The 20,238-nt window shown below is 44.3% G+C and overlaps 1 protein-coding gene across 2 annotated transcripts in view; it reads right to left on the reverse strand.

Moving 5' to 3' along the window:
* zgc:158766 (uncharacterized protein LOC100009641 homolog) overlaps positions 1–17,525 on the reverse strand; it is a 199,106-nt gene extending 181,581 nt beyond the window's left edge. For both annotated transcript variants that reach the window (XM_068055464.1, XM_068055455.1), the window contains exon 1: positions 17,207–17,525. In XM_068055464.1, the coding sequence (XP_067911565.1) occupies positions 17,207–17,263 (57 nt within the window). In that variant the 5' untranslated portion in view covers positions 17,264–17,525. The remainder of the gene's footprint in view (positions 1–17,206) is intronic.
* Positions 17,526–20,238: the final 2,713 nt, after the last annotated feature.

Consider the following 20,238-nt stretch of genomic DNA (forward strand, 5'->3'; position numbering starts at 1 on the left):
AGAAGAAGGTGACTGCAAGCGCACAGCACAAGGTTGCACTTAATCCAATTTTAGTACTGCGGGTTATTTTACCAGTTTGCGGCTCTGGTGTCCAATATGCACAGCCCACCTGATTTCCTGTCTGTTACTTCCACTGCATCAGGAGTGTGCTTTCAGAAAAAAAACTATCAGGCTGAGAAAACGGTGCAAGAGAACGTGAAGCAGTAGCAGCTGCCCTTTACTTGACCATGCAGCTCTTCCAGACCTCCATCAGCACAAGCAGAACCGTGACTAAGTGAACATTGCATCTTTAAGGCATTTATGCAAAGCTCCAGCAGAGCAGAAAAATGCATGTCAAGACAAGTAATCCTTATCTTTAATTTATCCCAAAATATCACAATTAATGAAGATGCCAGCAGTCAGAGGGAGCAGTGCACTCTCAGCATACCCTGTGCATTGAGTGCCATATATATATCAGCCAAAGGAGCAAAAGTCCAAGGATTAAACCAAATTCAACGTTGAGTCAAGATAAGGCAGACCCTTTGGATATACTGCTCATTCATCAAGCTGGATCCTTATTCAACATCAACTACACGCAATTGGAATTTTTGAAGTAAAGAACTTACATTTATATAGTGCTTTTTATGACCCCAGAACATCCCAAAGCACTTCATAATCAATTAAATACTTTTGAAGTGCAATAAACACCTATCACTCTAGATGTACAGGAGCTGTCTCACTTGATTAACCCAAGGTTGAGTGACATTTTAAAATGTGGACGGTGGTACACACATTATCTTTCCTGGCGGTTTGTTCCCAGTCTATTTTCCCTATGGATTCAAGTAAACACTCGACCCTCCTTGTCCCTGAAAAACTTTGCACTTGTTGTCCAAGTTTCAGATTTCCAGCAGTCCGTCCCACTTCTAAGTTTGTCATCATCGTGCCCATTTTATGCCGGGAAAATTAGGTATGGCTTATACACATTTCTAACCTTTAATATATTTTCCTTAGCCCCTTCCTCTTACTCCCCACTTCTGAAAGCCTCTTCAAAACTTATCTCTTTGCTCTGCTAAGCATCTAGAGATTTCCTATTCCATCAAAGGCTTTATGTAAACTGTTATTGTAACTTTTCATCAAGTCCATATACGCGACAAAATGTTTTTGCTGTCTGAGGCATCACCATCAGTCAACTATCGTCAGAGCCCCTGTGACTGCTCTCCACTTGATATGTTTCAAAGGGTTCACAGTCGCTCTTTCAGTACTTTAGCTGTGTCATGACTTGGTGGTTGTGAGCACCTCTGACTGATTCAAGGATCAGCTCATCCTTCTTTTGATCGTGTTTCCTCCCTTGAGGGTCCCACTGATCTTCCTCTTCATCCGCCCAAAGCTGTTGCCACTTCCTGGAGTTGACCAGTCATGGGTAGTAGCACTGTCTGCTGTCATTACGGTCGCAGGTTTGAATGCCTGACTTGAGCAAGCCTTACTCTATCAGTATGGCACTTCCATTTCCTATACCAGCTATCCCTTTAACCCCAGTAAGATGACAATGGTGCCAAATGTACTAAGCAGTGGATGGTTTTGTTCTACAACGGTGTTAAAATTACCTACATCCTATTTAGGCCTCTTACAGCAGTAGGAAGAGAATCTATCTGGGCTGACTTTGAACTGGGGCCCAATGAGGAAAGGACAGTGCTGAGATTCACAATGCAACCAATGCTTAGATTTAATTTGTAATTAATGTTTTGCAGGTGGCTATTGTAACTATACAAAAGTTTAAAAAGGTACAGACTTATTCCTGAAAATTCTCAAGTTCTTATGATGTGAATGTATTTTTAACCATTTTTTTCAGTCTTAAATAACTTACACTTCCTAAAGTTTGTATCAGCATGGAATTTGCTCCTTCATTCAGAATTAAAGCAAACACCAATCACGAGTGAGTAGTTTCAAGCCCACACTTAAACCTATGGAATAGATTAGTCTAGTAAATGACACTGTACAGAGACAGTCATACTTCAAAATTGCTGTTCAGCTTAATGCAGGGCTTAAAATCTATTAGTTGCTTGTGCAATATCACCTTAATAGAACTTAAAAGCTGCTCTCGCACCTGGTAGCTTAACTGGCTTTGCAACCTGTCAATTCTTTTTACAGAATGCATGATTTGTTGGGCTATGGTTTCGCCAAGAGATTCCAAGGGCTGAATTTTCTTTCCAGGGGCCCGATCCCACCGTTGGGAGGAAATGCAGTTCGGGAACCTACACATGTTGGCTCCAGGAACAAGAGGGCGATTTTGAGGAGGATTTTTAATGAATTGGTGCATCCGGGAGTTCCCCCTGTCCAATTTAGGATGGAGGGCAGATTCCCAAGGCAGGACAGCTAACAGGATGCTCTCAGCACTGAAAGATTGGCAGCCCCACCTTCAGAGGTGGGAGCTGCCTAGGTAGGTAGGAGAATGAGAGGGCGCCTCCATCTGTGAAGAAAATTTGAACATTAAGAATGAAATGTGGTCACAGCTGCCAGATTGCCATTGTGGAGGGGGATCCCTGCGGCTACAGCTTTGGCTCTGTGGCTATCATGGTGGCAAGGGCGGGGTTTAAATACTTAAGGCAGCGATGCCCCCCCCCCCCCAGTCTGCTACCAGGTCGCTGCCTCAACCCATCGGCAGGTTTCTGACAATTACCCTTAATGGCCAACCTAATTGGCCAAATTACCTACCAGCCGCTGACAGGTGAATAGCCTGCATCACTGCAGCCTCCATGAAAATCACTCAGAGGCGGGACCATGGCAGCAGACCGCCCGCCAGCCTGTAGTGGGAAATTGCGGGCTCATCTGTCTCCGGTCCCACCTCTGCAGCCCTTCAAAAATACAGCTGCAAGTCACAGGTTCAGAAAGAGTGTGTGAATCTAAGCTTGTACATGCAGCAATTATTCTATGGGCACAGGTTTTAGAGGAATTCTCACTGCAGGGTTACCTCTGAACATAAAGCAAAATGCTACAGATGTTGGAAATTAGAAATAGAAACGGCAAAATTCTGGAAACACTCAACAGGTCAGGTGGCATCTGAGGGGCGAGGAGGGTAGGGTCAAGGTTTCAAGACGAGTGCCTTTCGTCAAAACTCACTTCTGAGTGAAGTTGGCAAATATTACTGAGCGCACAAACTACATTTGTTTAAGTTAAGGTGAGCCTGTTTTAAATCAGCCATGGCTAAATGGTAGCACTCTTGCCTCTGAGTCAGGTAGTTGTGAATTCAAGCGCTACTCCAGATAGTTGCGCACAAAATCTAGCTTGATACTCCAATGCCCTCTTTCAGATGAGACTTTAAACCAAGGTCCCAACTTCCCTCTGACGTAAAAGATCCTATTGCAGTATTCAAGAAGAGCAGGGGAACTGTCTCTGGTGTCCTGGCCAATATTTACCTCTCAACCAACACAATAAAACAAGTTATCTGGTCATTATCATATTGCTGTTTATGGATCCTTGCTCTGCGCAAATCGACTGCCACAGTTCCTACACTACAACAGTCAATAAACTTCAAAAGTACCACATTGGCTGTAAATAGTTGGGACGTCCTGAGGTCATGAAAGATGCTATATGAATGCAAGTTCTTTCTTTCCTATCACGTGGTAAACTTCTGTTTACAGCTGGATTTTAGATAAGGCCAGGTAGGCATATCAATTATGACAGTCGTTTTAGTGCTGTGCTATAATTGTTATTAACAGGAACAATGTAGAACATGGGTCAGGGTTAAGATTTCAACAACTTCCAATAAATTTACAAATATATGAGGCCTTCACTATTTTAAAAGGTATCTCCAGAATAATGTCCCATCTTTCCTACCTTGGCAGAAATGCAGTACAGTAAGTCAAGTGGGATTGCTGTCTCCAGAGGTTCCACAATCCATCTACAGAGGTGATTTCTGAAGGCACTTCCTTATTTTTAAACCAACGGTGATTTGGGCCCGTCACCCTTCCTGCACAGCCTGCTCAAGTAGTTGCTTTCACCATTTGGCCTTCCCTGGTCACTGGAGAAAGGAATGACAGCTGAAGGAGTGACTTACAGCAACTGCAGTGCACAGAGTCTCTCTCTGTAATATACAGGGAGCAGGTTCCACAGCACTGGGGAATGTGAGGCAAATATTTCTGCACCAATGCACTATCGAGAAAGTAATGGCTCTTTAAGAGAGATATTTGAAAGCAGCATTGCAATGTTGACCGACTGAAAACTACAAACCTCCGAGATTTCTGCGCTCCTCCAATTCTGACCTTTTGCATGTACCCAATTTCCATTACCCCACCACTGGCACCCGTGCCTTCAGCTGCCGAGGCCCTAAGCTCAGGAATTCCCACCCTAAACCTCTCTGCCTCTTTACCCTTCTTTATTCCATTAAGACACTCCTCACAACTGAGCTCTTTGAGCAAGCTTTTGATCACCTATCCTAATATCTCTCTATATGGCTCGGTGTCAAATTTTGTCTGATAACGTTCCTCTGAAGTACCTTGCACTGTTTTACTACATTCCTTCCTTTGGCCTCCTTATCTCGAGAGACAATGGGTAAGCGCCTGGAGGTGCTCAGTGGTGTGTGGTGCAGCGCCTGGAGTGGATATAAAGGCCAATTCTAGAGTGACAGGCTCTTCCACAGGTGCTGCAGAAAAATCTGTTTGTCGGGGCTGTTACACAGTTGGCTCTCCCCTTGCGTCTCTGTCTTTTTTCCTGCCAACTACTAAGTCTCTTCGACTTGCCACACTTTAGCCCCGCCTTTATGGCTGCCCGCCAGCTCTGGCGAGCGCTGGCAACTGACTCCCACGACTTGTGATCAATGTCACAGGATTTCATGTCGCATTTGCAGACGTCTTTAAAGCAGAGACATTGATGGCCACTGGGTCTGATACCAGTGGCGAGCGCGCTGTACAATGTGTCTTTGGGAATCCTGCCATCTTCCATGCGGCTCACATGGCCAAGCCATCTCAAGCGCCGCTGACTCAGTAGTGTGTATAAGCTGGGGATGTTGGCTGCCTCGAGGACTTCTGTGTTGGAGATACGGTCCTGCCACCTGATGCCAAGGATTCTCCGGAGGCAGCGAAGATGGAATGAATTGAGACGTCGCTCTTGGCTGACATACGTTGTCCAGGCCTCGCTGCCATAGAGCAAGGTACTGAGGACACAGGCTTGATACACTCGGACTTTTGTGTTTCGTGTCAGTGCGCCATTTTCCCACACTCTCTTGGCCAGTCTGGACATAGCAGTGGAAGCCTTTCCCATGCGCTTATTGATTTCTGCATCGAGAGACAGGTTACTGGTGATAGTTGAGCCTAGGTAGGTGAACTCTTGAACCACTTCCAGAGCGTGGTCGCCAATATTGATGGATGGAGCATTTCTGATGTCCTGCCCCATGATGTTCGTTTTCTTGAGGCTGATGGTTAGGCCAAGTTCATTGCAGGCAGCCGCAAACCTGTCGATGAGATTCTGCAGGCACTCTTCAGTGTGAGATGTTAAAGCAGCATCGTCAGCAAAGAGGAGTTCCCTGATGAGGACTTTCCGTACTTTGGACTTCGCTCTTAGACGGGCAAGGTTGAACAACCTGCCCCCTGATCTTGTGTGGAGGAAAATTCCTTCTTCAGAGGACTTGAACGCATGTGAAAGCAGTAGGGAGAAAAAAATCCCAAAAAGTGTGGGTGCGAGAACACAGCCCTGTTTCACGCCACTCAGGATAGGAAAGGGGTCTGATGAGGAGCCACCATGTTGAATTGTGCCTTTCATATTGTCATGGAATGAGGTGATGATACTTAGTAGCTTTGGTGGGCATCCGATCTTTTCTAGTAGTCTGAAGAGACCACGTCTGCTGCCGAGGTCAAAGGCTTTGGTGGGATCAATGAAAGCAATGTAGAGGGGCATCTGTTGTTCACGGCATTTCTCCTGTATCTGACGAAGGGAGAACAGCATGTCAACGGTCGATCTCTCTGCACGAAAGCCACACTGTGCCTCAGGGTAGACGCGCTCGGCCAGCTTCTGGAGCTTGTTTAGAGCGACTCGAGCAAAGACTTTCCCCACTGTGCTGAGCAGGGAGATTCCACGGTAATTGTTGCAGTCACCGCGGTCACCTTTGTTTTTATAGAGGGTGATGATATTGGCATCGCACATGTTCTGGCTACTGCTCCCTCGTCCCAGCACAGGCAAAGCAGTTCATGTAGTGCTGAGAGTATAGCAGGCTTGGCACTCTTGATTATTTCAGGGGTAATGCTGTCCTTCCCAGGGGCGTTTCCGGTGGCTAGAGAATCAATGGCATCACTGAGTTCCGATTTGGTTGGCTGTATGTCCAGCTCATCCATGACTGGTAGAGGCTGGGCTGCATTGAGGGCAGTCTCAGTGACAGCATTCTCCCTGGAGTACAGTTCTAGGCAGTGCTCAACCCAGCGGTCCATTTGTTTGCGTTGGTCAGTGATTATGTCCCCCGATTTAGATTTGAGGGGGGCTATCTTCTTGATGGTTGGCCCAAGAGGTCTTTTAATGCCATCATACATTCCTCTGATGTTTCCGGTGTCTGAGGCCAGCCTAATATGACTGCATAGGTGTTGCCAGTAGTCGTTACGTTAATGGTGCTATATAAATGCTAAAGTTAACTGCTCCACACAACACCCTCGTGAATCACACTGCATCTGGAGTTATGAGGGCTGCACATCTTCAACAGAAAACAGGCAAACAATCAACATCCTCAAAACCCACAGGGGAACTTCACTGGGCAATGCCCAGTTCGTATATCAGGCCTAGAGACCCAAATATCCTTCAGGCAAGACTTGAATGGCTTGTTTCCTGATTGGATTTTGACAGATTTCTTTCAGAATACTCAGTCTGGTATCAATAGCTGAGTTTACAGAGTCCTTTTTAAAAGGAAAAACAGAACAATAACTTCTGACTGTGAGGGTCATATTTCACTATTTACATTCAACTGAAAGCTTCGCATAACTAAACTTGCTGGGACTTGATGATAGGCCATTTGCAAATGTTCCTAATAAGCCAAACTAATGACCAGTGGAAACATACACAGCCTAAGCGTGACCACATTTGACACCACATGACCCAGAAGTAGGAGCTTCTGTAGTCAACAGCTGGATAAACAAATGACAAAGAAAATGACTTGGTCTCCACTCTTTGAGGACATAAGCTGCCTATCAGTGAAATAATCATTGTGAAGCAGCTGGCAGAAACAAGCTGGACTTTGACTGGTCTTACAGTAGCCCTTCTTAGATTGATAATGAGGTTTTACTGTGCTGTCCCAGGGAGGGTAAACAGCTAGAGTGATGATCACTAATGGTACTATGCAGATTGGCATGTGGTGTAGCACTGTGAATCATAGAATCTCACAGCATAGAAGGAGGCCATTCAGCCCAGGGTGCCTGTGTCGGCTCTTTGAAAAATATACCCAATTAGTCACATGCCCCCGCTCTTTCCCCATAGCCCTGCAAATTCGTGTCACTGTAGCATCATCAGAGCAGTTCATGCCACGGGAGCAATGTTTGCTCCTTTACTGGGTTATATTCTGTGTTAGTGCCACAGCTTCTGGATGCACGGTTCTCGTGCAGTCATCACCTACCCCAGAGTAAACCTGTTCCATTTGCTGAGGGGCAAACATCTGGAAATCAGGGATATTTTTTTCCACTGGCACTGTCATGGGTCTTGAGCAATAGTAACAATAGGTTTTGAAGTTTAACGGCCCTTCTACAGGCAGCATTAGCAACCTGAAATCTGGCAGTAGCACGGTCAAGTAAATAAGAGGCCATCCCATCTCCAAAACAGCAGAGAACTGTCAGTAGGTGACTTCTCTCCTGCTCCTCCAAAGTCAGCAGATATTAACGTGCTTTTACTTTACTGCTTGCCTAAGAAATCGTTACTTATTTAGTGTTAACTGGATGAAAGTAAACAATGGATTGTATGAGCAACTTAAGGCCCATCAATATTCAAAGCAACAGATCTTAGTGAAGCAAAACGTAAGGATAAGAAACTAGTATCATGTATGAAGCCAAACTAGAGTACGAGGAATCTTAACTGGACCAGCCACATAAATACAGTGGCTACTAGAGCAGATTAAAGGCTGGTTATTCTGCAGAGTGTGGCTCACCTCCTGACTCCCTAATGACTCTCCACCACCATCAAAGTGGAAAATTCTTCACTTGCCTGGATGAGTGCAGCTCCAACAACATTCAAGAAGCTTGATACCATCTAGTCAGCTTGATCAGCAGCCCAACCACCACCGTTTAACATCCACTCCCTCCCCAACCAGCACACCATGGCTGCATTATGTACTATCCACAGGATGCACTGCAGCAACTTGCCAAGGCTTGTTTGACAACACTTCCCAAATTCACCATCTAGGAGGGCAAGACCAGCTCATGCAAGGGAACACCTTCAGCACTATGGAGTTCCTTCACCACACAGACTGCAGCGGTTTAAGAAGAGGGCTGACCACCACCTTCCCAAGAGTAACTGGAGATGGGTAATAAATGCCAACCCTTGCTAGTGACACCCACATCCCAGGAATGCATTTTAAAACATTAGTTCCTTGCACTAATGCGAATTAAAGATAGGTCAGTGGCATTAACATTAACACAATACATCTGCAACTCCCACAGCAAACTGGCAAATAAACTAAAGAGTGCAAGCCCAAGCTTGGTGTTAAGGTTTTGGCAAACCAGATGCAGGCTCTATTTTGGGGGAAGGAAGGGGATAATTTGCAAGTGGCTCAGGCAATACACACTGCTTCATTCATTGCTCTCTTGATATGCTCTGCAATAATCACACTCTACTCAGCAAGGAATAGGAGTGGGACAAATATATTTAAGGATGGAGTAGATAATAATAGGGTAGATAGGGAGAAACAGTTTCTGCTGGTAGATGGGTCGGTAGTCAGAAGACACAGATAATTGGCAAAAAGGCCAGGTGGAGACGAGGAGACTTTTTTTAAGGCAATGAATTATTATGATCTGGAATCCACTGCCTGAAAGAGGGTGGAAGCAGATTTACTAGTAGCTTTCAAAAGAGGAATTGGATATATCCTTCAAAAGGAAACATTTGCAAGGCCATGGGGAAAAAGCAGAGGGGTGAGGTGAGTTGGTAGCTCTTTTGAAGAGCCAGCACAGGCACGATGGGCCAAATGGCATCCTTCCGTACTGTATGATTCTATAATACATGAAAGATTCAGCTTGCAAAGGCTTATAATGGGAAATATTTGAAGACTGATATGTAAAAAAGTTCCCATATTTTAGAAAGTAAGAGATAAATATTTGAGTTGTTTAAGTTTGGAGCTTGTACGCATATAAAGAGACTGTGGAAAAATCACTGGAGCACATCCTGGCCCAACACTTAGAGTTCTATGTGTTGTGTGTTGATCTTGTAGTTGTAGCCTTACTAGATCATTATTGATAAAGGCTCGGAGTCTGGATAAGGTCAAGTAATAACTTTTTACACTTTCCACAAGGCTCTCTAGCTAGTGTCCTTCGTGCTGCTACGCTCTTCTTCCAAAGTCCATTACCATGTGACCATTACATCATCATCTCAACAGTGGGAGGGGTTGCTTTCACTGTTTCCAACATTATCCTTTTCAGGTCCTTGTACTAGACTATGCACACCTCTTTGATTCAATCTCAGCCACAAAAAAATAGTCCTGAAAAACCTATCCACAAAGCAAAACCACACTTTTCACATTGTTCAGACGTAGGTAACAAATGATTGCTAAAACCTATCACTGTTCTATTAAGAGACCAACTGTTGCAGTAGGGCTGCTTTATAGCATGGGAGAGGATGAAGATTATGGAGGAGATATCTTGGATGACAAATGTAATCATTGTGTTTTGCTGTATAAAAACATCAGCCAGTGAACTGCATCTCATCCTCATGTTCAAATCCTTCCATGGCCTCAACCCTCTTTATCTCTAAAACCTCCTCCATACCTACAACCTTCTGATAACTCTGCATTGCTCCCAATTTGGCCTCTTGTGCAGCCCCCACCTCCTTTGCTCCACCATTGGTGGCTATGACGTCTAACACTTAAGCTCAGAGATTTCTCTCCCTAAACCTCCTTTCCTCCACTCTCTCCCCCTTTAACTCACTCCTTAAAAGCCTACTTCTTTGACAAAGCTTTTGGTTACCCATCCTCATACCTCCTTATGTGGCTCGGTGTCAGGTTTAGTCTGATTACACTCCTGTGAAGCACCGTGGGATATTTTACTACGTTAAAGGTGCTATCTAAATGCAAGGTATTGTATCGGAGCATCTACAGATGAAGGCCAAGGCGTCAATTTCAAACAGGCCATCATCGTTGGACATTCTTTCCGTGAAGGTGACTGGCATGATTTTAATTTCTCCCCAAAGCTTTCAAACTACCAGTCTCATCTGCCTATTATATATGGCAAAAATCACCTGAGCACTATTCAAGGAGCAGGAGACTTCTCTCAGTACCCTGGCCTACATGGCTCTTTCACCTCGTCCCCTTCCAATGGCACCTTCCCATGCAACCGCAGGAGGTGTAACACCTGCCCTTTTACCTCCTCTCTCATCATTATCCAAGGCTCCAAACACTCCTTTCAGGTGAAGCAGCAATTTACTTGTACTCCTTTTAATTTAGTATACTGTATTCGCTGCTCACAATGCGGTTTCCACTAAATTGGGGAGACCAACCACAGATTGGGTGACCGCTTTGCGGAACACTTCCACTTGGTCCGAAAGCATGACCCTGAGCTTCCGGTTGCTTGCCATTTCAAAACTCCTCCCTGCTCTCATGCCAACATTTCTGTCTTTGGCCTGCTCCAGTGAACATCAACACAAGCTCGAGGAGCAGCACCTGATCTTTCAATTAAGCACTCTACAGCCTTGGCGACTGAACATTGAGTTCAATAACTTGAGAGTATGAATGGCCTTTTTAAAAAAATATTTTATTTTCTAACCATATGCCTGCTTTTCATGTAGTCAGGGCTGCTCATTATTCTGCTATTAACACTCTATCTGAACTAATGTTTTGTCTTTCACCACAAGCATTAACACACTATTTGCCTTTGTCCCAGGACAGCTTTGTTATTTAATCTCCCCGGCCCTCTGCCTTATCAAACACCTTCCCCTTTGTTCTCTCCCCCATGCACCCCCCCCACCCCTTCCTTTCACTTGCTTAAAACCTAATTCTTTTCTAACCGTTGCCAGTTCTGATGAAGGGTCACAGACCTGAAATGTTAACTTTGCTTCTCTATCCACAGATGCTGCCAGACCTGCTGAGTGTTTCCAGCACTTTTTGTTTTTATGTATGGCTCTTCCAGGAATATTTTGTGTTGTTAAGGTTGAACCAACAAGGTGTGTGTAAAGAACTCAAAGTGTTGGACCAGGATATGTCTGAGTGATTTTTCCAACATTTCTCCAATCAATCAACACTACCTAAAGCAGATGAACTGGCCACAAATTGGTTCCATAACGACAGCTGGAGGACCTCAAAGTTTCTCTTGTGTATGTGAAGCACAGTGAGACATTTCCAGGAGATGTAATGATGTGCTATGGAAATGCAAGTTTTTCTTCAGTCGACATGGTTCAGACCAAGCCCACAATGTTGTCAGGACTTTATCCTGCTCTTGGAGATGGGAAATGTGGGGGCCAGGGACAGTGTACACAAAATGGCAAGGGGTTGCATGCCTGACATTGTCCGGGCCCCCTGCCATTTTGTCTGAGGTAGGAAAGGCTGAAGACGGGCTTCCGCCACATGGGGGACGCCACCAGGTAAAACTTGGCAGCTTCCTAGTGGGTTCAGGGTGGGTGGAGGGGGTCCCTCCTTTGGGGTCAATCCATGGCCCCTGGAGGGCCCCCCCCCCCACCTTAGGAAATGACCGCTCCTCCCCCCCACACTGGCAAGAACACCCCACCGCTCCTCACCAACCCGCCGGACCCTACCCACCCCGTCGCCAGGGCCTGCCTAATTGGCCCTGGCAACCCCGACCCCCCTTACCTGCATCCGGGGGTCTCCTCTACCTTCGGCACTGCAGGCCTCCTGCAATACTGGCAGTGGCCAGCACTCCCAGTGGAGCTGCCTTTACTGCAGAGCTGCCTGCCCTCCGGAGGTGAGAGCTCCTCCTTCAAAGAGATGCAATCCTGGACGACGGGTAGTTAATTGGCTGCCCGCCGTTAAAATTACTGTCGCCAGAATAAAACACGGCCCTGTGCATTCGCATAAGTTGCTAAAAATGGAAGGGAACTGTCCATAAATATTCATCACTGTATCTGAAAGTAAACTTCATTAAATCCAACACTGCTTTTTACTAATATATTCAGCATTTAAAAGTTATGTTGATTGATGCGCAGAGCAGAACGCATGAAATATTTGTGTTTATTAATGCGGGATTAAAGATGATAGGCCAGATTTAACTCTGTGCAAGTGAGTGGGTTTTGACAGAGTTAAAATCTCACCCTATATCTCAGATGCAGGTGGTGTTATGAGTCATGGTGCAAGATACTGTAATGATGCTGTACTCACTGCAGTAAGTATTTGGTCCATCACAGCTGGTGAAATAAACAGTGGCTTCTAACAGGAAACAACAGGAGTAGGCCTTTCAGCCCCTCTAACCTGTTCTGCTGTTCAGTTAGATCACAGCTGAACAGTATCTTGACTTGATCTACCTGCCTTGGTTCCATAACCCTTAATTCCCTTACCTAACAATAATCTTTCAATCTCAGTTTTGACATTTTCAATTGACCCCCAGCCTCAACAGCACTTTGGGGCAGAGATTTCCAGATATCCAATACTATATGTGGGAAGATATGTTTCCTGATATCACCCCATAACAGCCTAGCTCTAATTTTAAGGTTATGCCCCCTTGTTCTGGAATCCCTCCACCGGAAGAAATAGTTCGTTTCTATCTAAACAATCAAATAACATGGTAATGGGTTACAATTTTAATTAATTGCACATTAAAATGATGTTTAAAGGTGATATACATTAATTCTATGTTCATTGAATTAAAAATCATTAAAATATTTTTGAAGGTAAGTTTAAAGCAGAAAACAGTCCACTTCAGGGTAACCTGAAATGATTGTTTCATTCATTTAATGTTGATACAGACTCCATTAACTTTTTTCCACTGCCTTTGACATAAAGAACTTACATTATAATGATCTCAGGACACCCCAAAGCACTTTACAGCCAATGAAGTCCTTTGGAAGCATAGTCACTGTTGTCATGTAGGAAATTGTAAGCAACTGCAGTTGATCAGGCCACAGACTGTCAAGTGGACATTAAACCACACTTTGATCGGAAAGATTTTCAGATTTTCTTTGAACAAGTGGCTGCTGGAAAATGTTTGTGGAGAGCCCTCCAGCCGTCCCCTTAAGGCGCCCTCAATGCTCGGAGAAATGTAGCTGGTTTACGCTGTGCCAGCTTCACCTGTTTTTCCTTAAATGCTGCAATTGGGGTCCGACAACTGGCCTAAGACCCCTATTTCCATATGTAAACAACTTGCTGTCTGTGGGAGTTCTGATCACCCATTCAAAGACCTACTGGAAAGTTGATTCAGGCAGACAGGTGGCCACACAAGGTCCCTGACAGACTGTCAGTTGCCTGTTTTCTCAAACATGCACCAGACGGCCAGTAGCCGAAAGTCTCTCTTGCTGAGTGGGACATTATATCACATTACGTAGTAGGCTTAAAACCTCAACGTACTGAGGAGAGAAAAAACACAGCGAGAGATAATTCAAGGTTTCGAGATGTGAGAAAGCACACGGTTTGCACACATTCAACCTACAGTGTGTCAAACAATTATCCTGCACTGTCTTCTGTTGTGTGTGTGGCCCATTGCACAGCCAATGAAAACAGTAATTTCTTTGTCTTCAGTCTTTCCAAAGCCAATTGGGCCTCTCTTAAACTTTGACAATGTTGCATATTTTACAAGTCTTATAGTTGCTGGAAGTGATCTGTCTTGTTCTCCTGATCACTATCCACTCACGTACAGTGTACAAAAGATGTTTTTCTCTCTTTTGAAAACAGTATGCTACTAATCCCACACATGGGTAAATCAAACGTAGTCACATATCAGCCTTACACTTATTTGCTTGTTTGTTTGAATCTTGGGGTGCAACGCCTGTAATTTGGCTCTATGCTAAAATTGTCCCTCTTAACCTGTTCACTCAATTATGCTCAGGTTATAGTTAGCAATTTCTTTTTGAAAGGCATTTTTACATTGCTGTTTATTTAGTTCACAGTCTCCAGGAGATTGCTTCCCACATTTCCACTGCTCAATTCAGCTCTCTGATCCCAATATCTGCAGCGCCTGTGGAAGAGTCTGTCACTCTAGAATTGGCCTTTTTAGCCACTCCAGGCGCTGCTCCACAAACTATTGACCACCTCGAGGCGCTTGCCCATTGTCTCTTGAGACAAGGAGGCCAAAGAAGAAGAAGAAAGAAGATCCCAATGATAGAATTATTTAGTGGTGGGAAAGTGAAAAGCTTTTTTATGGATGTAATCTCCTTGTATATAAATTAAGGAAGCGTTAATGTAAAAAACTCTTTACTAAATGGTAAACTGAGAGTAACTCAGTCTGTGGATCTGCAGAAAATAGGACAATGCAGTAACATTCCTGTGTTGAAGAATTTGGACAGGAGGGAAGGAAGGCTCCAAAGTGATCATTTAAATCAAATCAAGTGTGCTACACCTTTTAGTATGAATCGGAGCTTGTCAGAACACACTGGATTCTACATGGTAAACACTGCAAAAAACAGTTCTGAGAAATCGTGTATGCAGATCAAAATCAGAGGATACAAATCCTGGAGAGTTTGCAGTGTCCGAACTTCCATACAAGGCTACAAACCCTTCAGCATTTATTGGTGCCCGTGACGTCTGTAAAAAGAGATGCCAGGGAACTGTTAATGTTTCATCCAGCATTTGCCATAGTGGCACAGCTGGCACCCCAATATGTTAAATGGGTCAAGAGGTGGTTTCCCTTTTTTTTTGTTCTCAGAACAGTACAGCAATGTAAAGGGTAGTTTACTACCTTCTAGATTTTGCATTGCTGTCCTCTGCAGATCATGTCCAACTAGCTCCTTGTGGCCAGAAATGTAAGGTTCACCACAACTTCACATACACAAGCTTGCATGTGTAGGTAGATTTCTGCTACCACTGGTAAACGGAGTGAATTGGCTGGCACGGGCAGCAAGCACAGGCAGAATTGGATAGTACAAGACAACTCACCAACTGGATACAAATGCAATCCCCAATAAGGCCAAAAAATGCACAACCTTGACTCAAAAGAGGTAATAAAGAGAGGACAAGAGACATGTAGCAGTGCTGACAATGGGGGCAAATAGTGTCCATACCTAGTTGGCCTTGAGAAGATGGTGAAATAGAGTTGAGGTACTGATCAGTCATGACATAACTGAATGGTGGAACAGGCTTGAGGGGCTGAATGGCCTACTCCTGTTCCTATGCAACAGATTCAAGGGACCATATTGCCTCCTCCTGTGCCTAGGTAACAGGCTCAGGGGCTGAATAGTCTCCTCCTGTGCCTATGTAGCAGGTTGGAGGGGCTGAATGGCCTCCGCCTGAGCGTATATAGACCAGCAGCCACATCCCAACTCCTGTTGTCTAAATGTCTAAATCTGGTCCCTTTATCCCAGTGGTAAATGTGAATTTCTACACCCATGAAAACATAATTCAACAATCAGGATAAATAAGATGTATTGCGTTGTGGATGTTAGTATTCCAATGGCCTCCTGGCCAGTATACCTCCTTGCACCCTCCATAAACTTCAACTTATCCAAATCTCCACTGCCCATTTGTTAACTCATGCCAAGTTCCATTCACCCATCACCTCTGTGTTCAGTCACTTTTATTGGCGCCCAGTCCACCATTGGCTCCCAGACCATCAATGCTTCAATTTTAAAATTGTCATCCTTGTGTACAAGTTCCTCCATGGCCTCACCCCTCCCTGTCTCTGTAACCTCCTCCATCCCTACAACCCTCTGATATCTCTGTGCTCCTCCAGTTCTGGTCTATTGTGCATCCCTGACTTCCCTTGCCCCACCATTGACACCCGTGCCGTCAGCTGCCTAAGCCCTAAGCTCTGGAATTCGCTCCTAAACCCATCTCTCTCTCCTCCTTTAAGTCCTTAAACCTACCACATTGACCAGCTTTTTGTCATCTATCCTAATATCTCCCCTTAAGCAGCTCAGTGTCAACTTTTATTTGATAATGCTTTTGTGAAGTGTCTTGGGATGGTTTGCTACATTAAAGGCACTACATAAATGCAAATTGTTTTGTCAGGACAATGCAAACAGTGAGCGGGTCAGCTGTCGATGCCAGTCTCCCAGAATCAAAACTAAAACACGGCCAGTACAAAAGTGGCTACACACAGCAGAGTTTACAGATTGTAGTGGCTGTATTAAATATCTAGAGCCAAGGCGAACCCGCAAGTCAATAATTATGAAGAGCCTGTCATCCTTTCGGTCTTTAAATCAATTCCCACTTAATGACAGCTGTACCCAAACATACTTTTCTTGCTGCGTTGCTCTTCCTGACAGGTGAACTTTAGCTTGGTTTACTTTCAGTTAATTTCAGTGGATGAACCTGGGGAGGAGCTAGTCCTGGGTATTCCGGGACTTCTCAGTTCAACTCCCCGGTCGGCATTCACTTGGGAAAAGCATTTCGCTGCCAAACACAAACACAACCAGACCACTCTTAAAACTGTCTGATTGCTCGCAAACTCACAACTGACTTTAACCCTCACTTCACCGAGTGACTCAATTCTACAGTAAGGCAAGCATCAAGAGAACAAATACCAAAGTCATTAAAAGTATTCCTTCAAAAATTCAAGCAGTGAGTAAAGTGTGACATTGCCCTGAAATGTGCTCTCCCAAGGCAACAAGTAACACTTCTCATTAGCCATTCTACTCATGAGACTGTACTGGAGATATAGTTTATACTGTGAACCAGGAGGTACAAGTGTGAGCTGAGCGATACTTAACCACATCTCCTTGCCTATTTAACAAATTCACTTAGAATAATGTATTTATCTTTGTTCCTTTTGATAAAGGCTGCTCCAACATTAAATAGCGACACTGTGCATTTTTACAAAGCAATAAATACCAAACAAAAGAGAATTAACAACTTAACTCACTTTATCTTCTATTGTTGAGATTAATATCGAGAACACAGGCACTTGTAGTTTCGCTTTTGAGTTTACTTTTGCACCCTTTTATTATATATTATTCCACATACCTTTATGCTCAAATGGTTATCAGTTCTGGTCTTTGGTGCTTGTGATCTGTGAGTCATGTTAAACAGGTTCAGCACCTAATGCCACAAAACAACATAAAATCCACTGCATGCTCTGTTCCAGTATCTTTCTCATTTCCAGTTGTACAAATCTCCTGTCATTTCTCTAGTTTCTCTTGCTGTTTTTAAGTTTTCCACCTACAAGGACATTAACAACCCCTCCCTATTAAAGAAAACACTAAATGACTCTCGAGGTCTACAGCTGCACTGCGTTGGGAGGAAACTGCAAGACTGAGAGTTTGATGAACCAGCTCCGGCACTCCTGGGTTCTCTCATTATGCATACTGATGTAACTTCCTCCCCTTATTCTCAAACTTTTTAAACACTCAATGTAACCTTGCACAGCAGGAAGCCAAAGCTCATCCCTGCCATAAAAAAGGGATCACAGCCTACGTTAGCCGAGCAGGAGGACATGCTTGTAGGGAGATTCGGCTGCATTCCGTCTTACTCTTATTAACAAGATGATAAACAACAACTTGCATTTATATTGCCTCTTTAACATAGTAACACTTCCCAAGGCAATTCACAGGTGCATTATTTTACATAATTTGATACTGACTATCAAAAGGGGTTATTAAGATAGATGACCAAAACTGAACGCAGAGGTAGGGTTTAAGGAGCATCTTAAAAGAGGTTAGAGAGGTGGACAAGTTTAGGAAGGAAATTCCAGAGCTTAGGGCCAAGGAAGCTGAAAGCACAGCCGACAATAGTGGAGTGATTAAAATCAGGGATATGCTTGAGGCCAGAATTAGAGGAGCCCAGAAATCTGTGAGGGTGGTAGGGCTGGAGGAAGTTAGAGACTAAAATGAGAATTTTTAAATTGAGGCATTGCCAGACCAGGAGCTAATGTAAGTCAATGAGCAAAGGGGTGATGAGTGAATGGGAAGTGGTGTGAATTAGGATATAGCAACAGAGTTGTGGTTGAGCTCAAGTTTATGGAGGGTGGAAGATGGGAGGCTGGCCAGGAGAGCATTAGAATAGTCAAGTCTGGAGGTAACAAAGGCACAGCTGGGGGTTTCAGCAACAGATGAGCTGAGGTTGGGTTAACTTGGCAGGAAAGGGACCAAGCTGGAAACCTGGGAAATACCAACTTATCTGATCTGAAGGCCATATCGGGAACCGCACAAATGAGCAATGCAGATCTTGAGGCTGAAGATGAGAGACAGAGGTTACTGGAAGGGAAATAGAGGCAATCCTCCAAAGCTGCATTGTTCAACCTCAAAATAAAGGCAAAGGCGTCCCATCTGCCTCCTCGCTCCATCTTTGGCATTGGCTGTTTCGTCACCTCGTGCACCTGCTATGCAACCACTACTTACATCCGGCAGGTCTTCAGTGGCTTTTAGTCCCAATGTCAAAGTGGACTGAAGGGCACGGGAAACAGAATGAAAGATAAACTGGAACAAAGAGTTCTGAATACAGGGAATGCCAAAATGGTGCTTATGGAAGCTTCATTTAATCAGTACTTAAATTCTCAGCTGGTGATAATGGAGAGGCAGCAAAACACAACCCAAAGGAAAGATTTATTATAGGGAGATGAATATGTAATAATAAGATTCACTAAAACAAACAACTTGTCTTTTCACCACACCTTTTCCATCTTCAAGATATCTCAAAGTGCTCTCTAGTAGGTGAATTACTATTGAAGTATAGTCGCTGCTATCTTTCTGGTAAGTGTGGCAACAAATCTGTGCATAGCAAGATCCCACAATGAGGTAAATGACCAGTTTCTATGTTTCTCGATTTGTTGATTGGCACATAAATGTTGGTTAGGATGCTGGGAGAACTCACCTGTTCTTCAGATTGTGTCAGTAGATATTGTACATGCACCTGAAAGGGGTACAGGCTCTCAGTTTAACAGCTCATCCAAAAGATAGCAACTCCAACAGCACAGCACTCCTTCAGAACTTCACTGGATTGTCAGTCTAATAAGGCGCTCGAGTCTCAGGAGTGGGACATGAACCTTTGATCTTCTGACTCAAGGACAACAGTGCTAACCGGCTGGCAACCATCTTGGTGGTGGCATTGACCAGATCGTACCCGTATGTTCAGAGCTAACTACACTGCTTTGATATAAACATGCCTGTGACTTTAGTGTCACCCTGCACTACTCCGTGTGCCCACAATTCACCAGTTGATGCAAAATGCCCTAATTTTTGCTTTGGAGCAAAAAAGGGGAAAATTTGCCTCTTAAACTAAAACAAAATAATTGCAATACATGAACGAATGCACTGGCTGTATAAAACAGAATATAAAAATATCCCTTGGATTGACTATGTTGATGCACATAAGCCATTTGTGTGGAGTAGAAATGTGGCCTTCAGGTTTCGTTCCCACCAACTTATTTACACAGCTTATCATAGTTTGGTCTTCAAATGAAGCCAGCAACAACCAGAATTGTCACTGAAGAGGCAGAGTGGTGTATATAGAGAGATAAGCACAGAACAGGCCAGTCAGGTGGGTGCGGAGTTGTTCAAACACTTTGTGCTGTTTCTGGTTAGAGTCATTAACCCGATCCCAGCCTGTGTAGCAGTGAGGGGACAATTAGTCTCAGGGACCCTAGGATAGTGAGGGGCCAAAAGTAGGCAGGTGTCCCACTCCTGGCCATTATCCAGTAACCCCGACACATGTTCAAGCATCACGTGAGAAGACGAGCAGCATGGCAATTCTGCCCTCCACAGTGGAGTAGCAACGTTGGTATTTTGCTCAATGCTGAACTGCAGGTCATAGCCCACATGATCAAATCTGCTTGTTTCTACATCCATTACATTACCATCTCCATCCACATCTCAATCTCTCCCCAAGCTACTGAAACACTGACCTCGACTTTTATCACATGCAGTCATGATTACTCCAACACTCTGTTGGCCTTCCTTTGTTCATTCTCCACAAACTCCATCTTGCTCAAAATTCAGCTGTCTGCATCCTCTACCACATTATGCCCTGCTCAACCATCACCCCAGTTCTTGCCAACCCCC

The sequence above is a fragment of the Heterodontus francisci genome, chromosome 2 (genome assembly GCF_036365525.1).
Source record: "Heterodontus francisci isolate sHetFra1 chromosome 2, sHetFra1.hap1, whole genome shotgun sequence".
Taxonomy (NCBI): Eukaryota; Metazoa; Chordata; class Chondrichthyes; order Heterodontiformes; family Heterodontidae; genus Heterodontus; species Heterodontus francisci.